At 56.4% G+C, this 8022-nt stretch overlaps 1 protein-coding gene across 1 annotated transcript; it reads right to left on the bottom strand.

The window, feature by feature from the left end:
• Positions 1-6294: 6294 nt before the first annotated feature.
• On the bottom strand, positions 6295-7413 carry FOXE1 (forkhead box E1; the record flags this gene model as incomplete). The annotated part of the gene is made up of 1 exon (XM_081103459.1): positions 6295-7413. The coding sequence occupies one exon, from the start codon at positions 7411-7413 to the stop codon at positions 6295-6297; it is 1119 nt and encodes a 372-aa protein (XP_080959585.1).
• Between the last annotated feature and the right edge of the window lie 609 nt (positions 7414-8022).

Genomic DNA, 8022 nt, shown 5'->3' with positions numbered 1-8022 from the left:
GCGGGAAATGACTGACTGAGGGGAGTAGCGGAGGGGGAGCAGAGAACCCTGTTAGGAGGCTGGTGCTGCGATCCATGAGACAGAGATGATGGAGCCTCCCCACTGAGGACCCTTGGAAGTGTAGGGTGGGGTTAGATGGTTCCTGGAGAGGTAATGGTCAGAGAAAATTCATGGTGACAGGAACACAGAGGGATTTTTGGGGAACAGCAGGCTGGCTGGTGCCTAGGGATGCAGGAAGGGCAGGTATGGGAGATGAGGCTGAGGACAGGGTTGCCATAGGGATCATGGAGGGTCCTGAGTACCAGGTGAGGGAACCTGCTCTCCAGGGCAGTGGGGCAAAATGGAGGGAGGATGCAGGAGAACCCATGGGGAGGTCCTGGCTGGCTGCTGGGGACTGACAGCAAAGGCGAGAGTTGGGCTCTGTGATGCTATGGTTCTCACACTTTATCTCTCATTGCTGAGTGCCTCCAAGCCTGAAAACCACAGCTGAGGGTCTCTGCTCTACCCACACTTACATAGTGAGATGAGCTGATTCTTTCCACCAAAGCTGAGATCCACCCTGATTCCAGCTTCCCAATCCCTTTCTCACCTGGGAGGGGCTGACAGTTGATCCCTGACTACGGCTTTTGTACCTGGTTAACCCTTCAGGGCTGAGCTGGAGATCTGAGCCCCAGCTCTCAGAAGAGGGGTTGCAGGGCTGACAGGGGGGCACTGGGAATTCTAGAGAGCAGTTACCATCTCCTGGGAGCAGCAAGGGCCATTCCAGAAGCTCTGCTGAGAGAGGGCAGGGCCAGGGAATGACCAGTGGCAAACTCATTAAGAACCTCCTCTCCTTCCCCCTACCTGTCCATCCCATTTTTTCTTAGTTCACTGCCCAGTTTGGGCTGAGAAGCACTAGCCCACACTGCCTTTCCCTTTGGGTTGTCCTAAACTTTAGTAAACCAGTCATGGGCACAGTTTACCCATCCATACAATGGAGGGTCTAACAGGGAATCCCCTCAAGCTGCCCCGAACCCCCAACTGTCACCTTCTCCTTCCCCCATGTGCTTACTTCCATTTTCACATTGCCCTGTATGAAGATGACAATCAAATACAGTCTCCCTTGGGGGAGGCACAGGTTCTAGTCCGGTTGGGCACTTAGCTATGAGAGCTTGGGTAAGTCATGTGCCTCTTCTTTAGCCCTGTGGACGTTCTATACACACTCGTGATGTTCCTGTTTTTTCCTATTATTGAGATCTCATGTGAGCAGAGAGATGAGAGTCCTGGTCTCTCGGTGAGTTGCCGTGTAATTCTGGGAAGAATGCTTCCCCAATCTGGGCTCTGCCCCATTCTTCATGGCACATGTTCCCTGTCTGAACTGCTTTTAATCAGGACGCCGCCTCCCCCCCCCCCCCCCCCCCCCCCGCCCAGTGACCTGTCATGCCAATTCCCACCTAGGAGGCAGCCCTTCTCAGGAACAGAATGAGCACAGAAACCAAGTTCTCCAGAAAGATGTGTGTATTGGGGGCAGGGGAGGACTTGCTCAGGTGCCCAGGATTTAGGGCTGTCAGGGGCACTTAAAATGCTCTATTAGACTCGCAGCGGCCGCCAACTAGTGGTCTGCAGACCAGTGGTGGTCCGTGAGGTCCAAAAAGTTGGCGACCGCTGGTTTAAGGAAACCTTTGGAGCAGTGGCTGCCAACCAGTTAATAAGGATCCCTCAGCCCAGAGGGACTCAGAGAGGGGGCCACTTCTGGCTGGCTATTGTGTCCTGAAAAGAAAGCTTTACTTTTCTCCTAAATCCCCACCTACCCCAGACTTGGGTCTGGAGCTGAAGGATCAAAGGCTGAGTTTATTCCATGCTGAGCAAGTGACTGTTGCTTAGGAAGGGTACGAAGACCAAAACCTAAGGTCCAAAAAGCGCCTCAGGAGCCTGGGTGCCTGCCCCGGCTCTAACTGGTACCTCAGCTTTCAAGATGCTTTTAGATACACTCTCAATACATGCCATTGCCACAGTTGCCATAAGTCTGGGAATATGAGGTGAGATCCATTCTGAGGGCCAGGAATCCAAGACCCAGAAAGTGCACCTAAGGCAGGAGGTAAAGAGCCCCACCCCAGCCCTGGCCCCCCTCTCTATGCAGAGCCACGAGGTAGCACTGTATGGGGCTCTGAGTCAGAAACAGGAGGCTCCTGGACCTTATTCTGGTCCTCTGATCTCAACCACATAGCAGTTCTCCCCACCCCCATTTCTCTAATGCTCTGCCTCTTTGCCTAGGCCCTAGGGCATATGCATCACCTGAGGGGCTTGTTGAAATGCAGGTAGATCCGGGGTAGGGCCCGGGACTCTGCATGTCTAGCCAGCTCCCAGGGGTTGTCCATGCAGCTGGCCTATGCCTACACTTAAGAGTGCGAGGCCTCAGGGTCTGGGCCTCTCGTGTAAAGTGGCAGGGCGGGCAGCCTCAGCTCTCAGCCTCTCTCCAAGCCTGTCTCCTGGCCTTTGGAGAACTGCCTCCGGGATTCAGATGACCAAGAAAAGAGGAGTTAGAGAATGAAAGGGGGCCTGAGGCCTCCCCAGTGCAGGAAGAAACTTGTTCAAGATCTCACAGCATTTCAACCGTGATTGAAAAATTAAATTATTTAAAAAAAAAAACAAACAAAAAAGATCTCACAGCATTTCAGTGACAAAGTTCCGGCACAGGCTTCCTACACAGGAAAAACAAAAACTAGAAAAAATACTGAGGTGTTTACTGTGCTTTCTCTGGGTGAGCTATGAGTTCCTTTGACATTTTTTCTTTCTAACTTTTTAAAAATAAATGCATGTGTGCCAATTTTGTATTAAAAAGAAATTTAATTTTAATAAAGTTCTCACAAGGTTCTTAGTCAATGAGATGATGTATGAATGTGCTGAGTAAACTGTAACTACATACCGCTGCTTCATGTCATGGGCGTTTAGTTCAGTTCTAATCGCCCGAATTCATTTCAACAGTTACCCTGACTCTTCTGGGCACACGAATCGCCAGGATGAGGAGGATTCACCAGCAGCCGCCCTGAGCAGCTTGCTGCTCCCCTCACCTCTGCTGTCTGAATTCGAGTCTTTCCCCTTAAACGGGAAGAAGGTGCCCTAATCCGTTTTCGGGTAAACGACCTCGGGCCAATTCTGCTTTTGTTGCTGGTTTCCTGAGCTTAATTGCAAGCAAAGTTAATTTGAAAGAAAATAAATGTTACAGCTCTGGGGCGAATTCTAACGAGCCTTGGGCAATTAGGTAAGAACGCATCTAATTACCCAGGGCCTGGGGCCGCCTGCACACCACGCTGGGGTGCAGGGCTCAGAGAGGGGCTTCATAACAGGAAGAAGAAAAAGTAGAGAGAAACGCACCTCCCGTCTCTGAGCCCCCAGAAGGGGAACCGGGAGGTCCTGGTCCACGGTTTGGGGGCGTTCTTGGAGTTGGAATTTCCAAAATACTGCAGTGGAATGTTCTCAAGAGCCTACAGTCACGCGGAGGGTCTGCCCGCGCTGCCTACCACCGCGGAAGCCGGAGTGGGCGCTCGCTCGCTCGCCTGCGCTGCAGCGTCGGTTCCAGCCCGGCCGCCCCGGTGGCACCTGAGCTTTGGGTGTCGGCAGCCGGTGGGAGGCCCAGAGGACTGATGCTCTGTCAAAGCCTCGATCCCAACCCTCGAGGGGCCCCTTGTTCTCCCCGTGACACCACGCTCCCTCCTCGCCGCCTCCTCTGGGCACAGGCCCTGGCTTTGGCGCTCTCACCTGTGGTCCTGGTTGACAAGGACCTTGGGGGGGGGGGGGGGTTGGGGCGGGGGACGAAGGCGCGGGCACTTGACACTCCATCTTTCTCCTTCCCGGGCTTTATGGTGATGCTCCAGATAAGGTGGGGATGAGGTGGCGCTTTTTTATTTTAAAGCCTTTCCTCCCTCCTGTGCCTGGTACTTGTTTACAAAGAGAGTTTTTTCACCTCTGGTGTCTTGTTCAACTTCAGGAGGACTCTGTGAGGTAGGGGTCACCCATTCCCGTTCACAATGAGGACAATGGCTTAAGGTTATTGGCGCTGTCAAATCACTTGACTTGGTAATTAAACAAACAAACAAAAAACAGAGGAAGGGTACACTCCCGTACCAACGGGGCGCTTAGACCATCCTTTCCCAGCCCCAATCCCCTGCTGGGCTGTTACCAGCCAAGGACAAAACCCCTGGGTGGAGGGCTCTCAATTTCCAGGGCTTCCAAGGAAGCAAGGCTTCCCGCCTTCTGCGGAGGAGAGCCAGCGGTCTGGCTGTGCATGGGGAGCCTTTGAATCTCATACCAGCACCCGTCCACATGGAGATGACGACCAACCCCTAGAATTTTCCAAGTTCAAAAGGCTGGGACTTGAACCCAGACTCGCGGTCAGCAGGGTCGGTGCTCCTGCCACCTTCTGCCTCCAGGTGGTCGTTTAGCGCCACCAAAGTCAGGAAGGGCCAGCATCTAGACCTGCACTGTCCGGCGCAGTAGTCATCAGCCACACACTCCTATTGAGCCCGGGGCAGGTGGCTGGTCCAAATTTAGATGAGCTAAAACTGTAAAACACACTCCAGAGAGTATTTTGGAGACTTAGTATGAAAAAAAACTTCTCAACAATATTTATATTGATTATATGTTGAAATGATAGTTTGGATATATTGGGTTAAATACAAAATATTATTAGTTAATCTCACTTGTTTCTTTTTATTTTATTAATGTGACTACTAGACAAACTTAAATTACACATGGAGCTTGCGTTCTATTTCTATTGGACAACACTGAATTAGACCAATACCCGCCTGGAATGAATCACATGCACATGCATGTGAGCAGGACAGTGCCATCCCCCAAATTAAAAATAAAAAATACCAGTGGTTTTCAGTCTTCTTTTTCACATACCCACCACCCTTCCCTACCAAGTTAACTACGCACAGAGAGGCTGAGTTTCTCTTGCCAGAACTCACTTGCTCAAAGATTTTTATTAAAACGGTTCATCTGAACACTCGGGTTTATCCGAATGTTGCACCCGAGCCTCTGACATATTTAACGCTGGACATGTTTACTCCAGAATAGAAACAAGATTTCTCAAGAGGAAGGTGGGAAAGTTGTTGGATTTTCTACTTTTGGTTAGCTTGCTTCTTAAAACAGACAACGGATACAAAACAAAAATTTTAAAAATCTAGTTTCTTTCTAAAGCTTACTTCAACGACCACCTCAGTTACTTTTTCACTTTCCCTTTTGCACAGGGAGAGGGTGGCAGAGGGTGCCAGGGGCCAGGGATGGAACAGCCAACCCCATACACTGAAAGCGTCACTAATGGGCTCCCCTGAATCCTTGTCATCCCTTTGAACTTCAGTTCATCCCCTGGGTCCAGGGCTGCTTGTGAAAAGGAAGAGTGGATGGAGTGTATTTCTACCTGCTTCACTGGAAAACTACATCTAGGACCCAGAGGAAACAGCTGCCTAATAATCAGCACATCATGCTCAAAAGATTCAAGAAATTATGATATAATGACTGCCTGGAGCGAATCCAGAGACTTTAGATTAGCTGCTTGCCATGAGCTCTGTTCCAATTCCCTGGAATAGGCTAGTTTAGGCCCTGGGTGGCCCACGGATGCTGCCAAATATGCAGGCCAGCATCCACGGGGATCGGGCCCTTGCAGATAGATCATATGAGCGCTGCAGCCCTCTTGTGTAACAGCCGGGAGACTGGGGTATGGGTGTCGGTACTCGGTCACCCTGGGGAGCTGAGGCACAGTCCCGGTTCCGCAGTATCTGCTATTCTGAGGCAGGGAAAACCGGCGGCAGGCCCAGCAAAGCAGAGCGATTTCTCCAATTGAAAAACAAAAGAAAACAAAACTACCTCTTTTGCACACTTGTCTTCCTCACCTTAACAAGGAAGGCGCTATTGGAGCCTTTTATTGCAGTAACACAGTTAAAGGCATCAGAGGCGGAACCCGTGTCAAAAGGCCCGTTTCCCCTGCATACAGGGAAGAGTGAAGGCATGTGATTCGGATCCTAGAGTCTGGTGTAGACACTACACTGCGCCCCCTGAAAGGCATGCCTTTAGGCGCGTCACCTGATTGAGGGTCCTTTGTCCCAGTCCGTGAGCTGAGCTGCCTCTCCCAACTTCCTCCCATGAGCAAAGTGAACCGAGTGTGTAAGATGCACTCGGAGGCCGACTCTCCTGTCCACGTCTCTTCTCTGTAGCTCTCAATTCGGCCCTCTCTCCAGGCCTGTCCTCAGTCTTGGGGAGACTTTGCGTAAACAGCCGAGGCATCTATGCATTTTTTCCCACCGTATGCTCGGCTCACATGGCGGACACGAAACGATCCACCCCGCCAGGATAGGCGGCCACATGGCGAGCATGGTAGGCGCCTGCACTGCCCCCTCCGAGCTGCCCACCGGGGTTGTAGCAGGGCCCCAGCGCTCCGAACTGACCGGGCGACGTGCGCCCATAAAAGTCCACGGCGGTCTCGACGCCGCCGCCGCTGCCACCTGCGGGGGGCGAGGCTGGCCCTGCCAACCGGCCAGCCGCCGCAAAGAGGGAGCTGCTGGCCCCTTGCGGGTAGGCGCCGTCCGGGCCCGCGTAGGCGGCCGCATAGGCGGAGGGGTTGACAGGTCGGGCTCCCGCGCAGCCGGCGGGCTGGTAGCCGGTGGCTGTGGCCGAGGCGCCGGCCGCGGCAAAGGCGCAGGAGCCCGCGGGGCCCGACGGCGCGGGGCCCAGCTCGGGGCTGAGCGGCCGCTCAGGCACCAGCCCGAAGACGCGGCACGGGCCTGGCGACGCAGCCGGGTAGTAGACCGGGGGCGGCGCGGCGAGCGACGGCGGGGCATAGCCCGCATAGACGGCGCCCGGGTACGGCGGGCGCGCGGCGGGCACGGCGCCCGGGAAGATGGCGGCGGCGGCGGCGGCGGCGGCGGCGGCGGCAGCGGCGGCGGCGGCGGCGTCGTGCATGTAGGCCGGGTAGGTGGAGAGGTCCGAGCGCTTGAAGCGCTTGCGGCGGCGCAGGAAGCTGCCGCTCTCGAACATGTCCTCGGCGTTGGGGTCGAGCGCCCAGTAGTTGCCCTTGCCTGGGCGGCCGGCCTCGCGCGGGATCTTGAGGAAGCAGTCGTTGAGCGTGAGGTTGTGGCGGATGCTGTTCTGCCACTTCTTGGGGTTGTCGCGGTAGAAGGGGAACCGCTCGGTGATGAACTTGTAGATGCCGCCGAGCGTCAGGCGGCGCTCCGGCGCGTGCGCGATGGCCATGGCGATGAGCGCGATGTAGCTGTAAGGCGGCTTCCCGCGCTGCAGGGGGCGCTTCCGCCGCCGCCCGCCCGAGCCGCGGCCCGCCGCCTCCACCGGGACCCCGGCCCCCGCCTCACCGCGTTCCTCCTTCACGGTGGCCAGCGCCTCCGGCTGCGGCGGCGGCGGCCCGCTCTCGGCTGTCATGGTGCAGCCGTCGCGTCCCCGCCGCGCGCTTCCGTCGAGGGGCGGGGGCGGGTCTGAGAACCGCAGGCCCGGCGCGCAGGGTCCCGGGAAGGACGCCGGGCTCCTCGGTTGAGAGCTCCCGCGGTCCGCGCGGGCTGGCGCCGGAGCACGAGTTCCCCGGCGAGGGCGCGCCGGAGGCTGGGCACCCGCAGCGTTCCGGCTGCCTCGGTGCAGACGGAGGGGCGTGTCCTGCCCACTGACGGCTCTGCCCGTGTTCGGGGGCGCGAGGCCAGGCGCCGGCAGCGACCTTGGGACCGGGACTAGCTGAGCGGTCCTTTGGCGCCGGTGCCAGGCAGTCAGCGGGTCTGGCAGGAGTCCGGGGGCCGAGGCGCCTGCACCGGTCTGGGCTTCCCGCTGATCAGAGGATAACCGTCGAGGTCGTGCTGCGGCCCGAAGGCCAGAAGGGCAACGAGTGAGGGCGTGTGCACTCTGGTGGGGTCGCTGGGCCGCGCCCCGGAGGCCCTGGCTGCGGACGGCGAAGAGGGCCTCGAGGTCTTGGCGCGGGGCAGGCGGGGCGGCCGGCGACTCCCTCTCCGCAGACTTGGCCTCCACCGCCGCCGACACCGCAGG

The sequence above is a fragment of the Myotis nattereri genome (assembly GCF_964212035.1).
Source record: "Myotis nattereri genome assembly, chromosome: 12".
Classification (NCBI taxonomy): domain Eukaryota; kingdom Metazoa; phylum Chordata; class Mammalia; order Chiroptera; family Vespertilionidae; genus Myotis; species Myotis nattereri.
The sequence above is the reverse complement of the archived record's forward strand: the minus strand, read 5'-3'. Positions and strand labels throughout refer to the sequence as shown.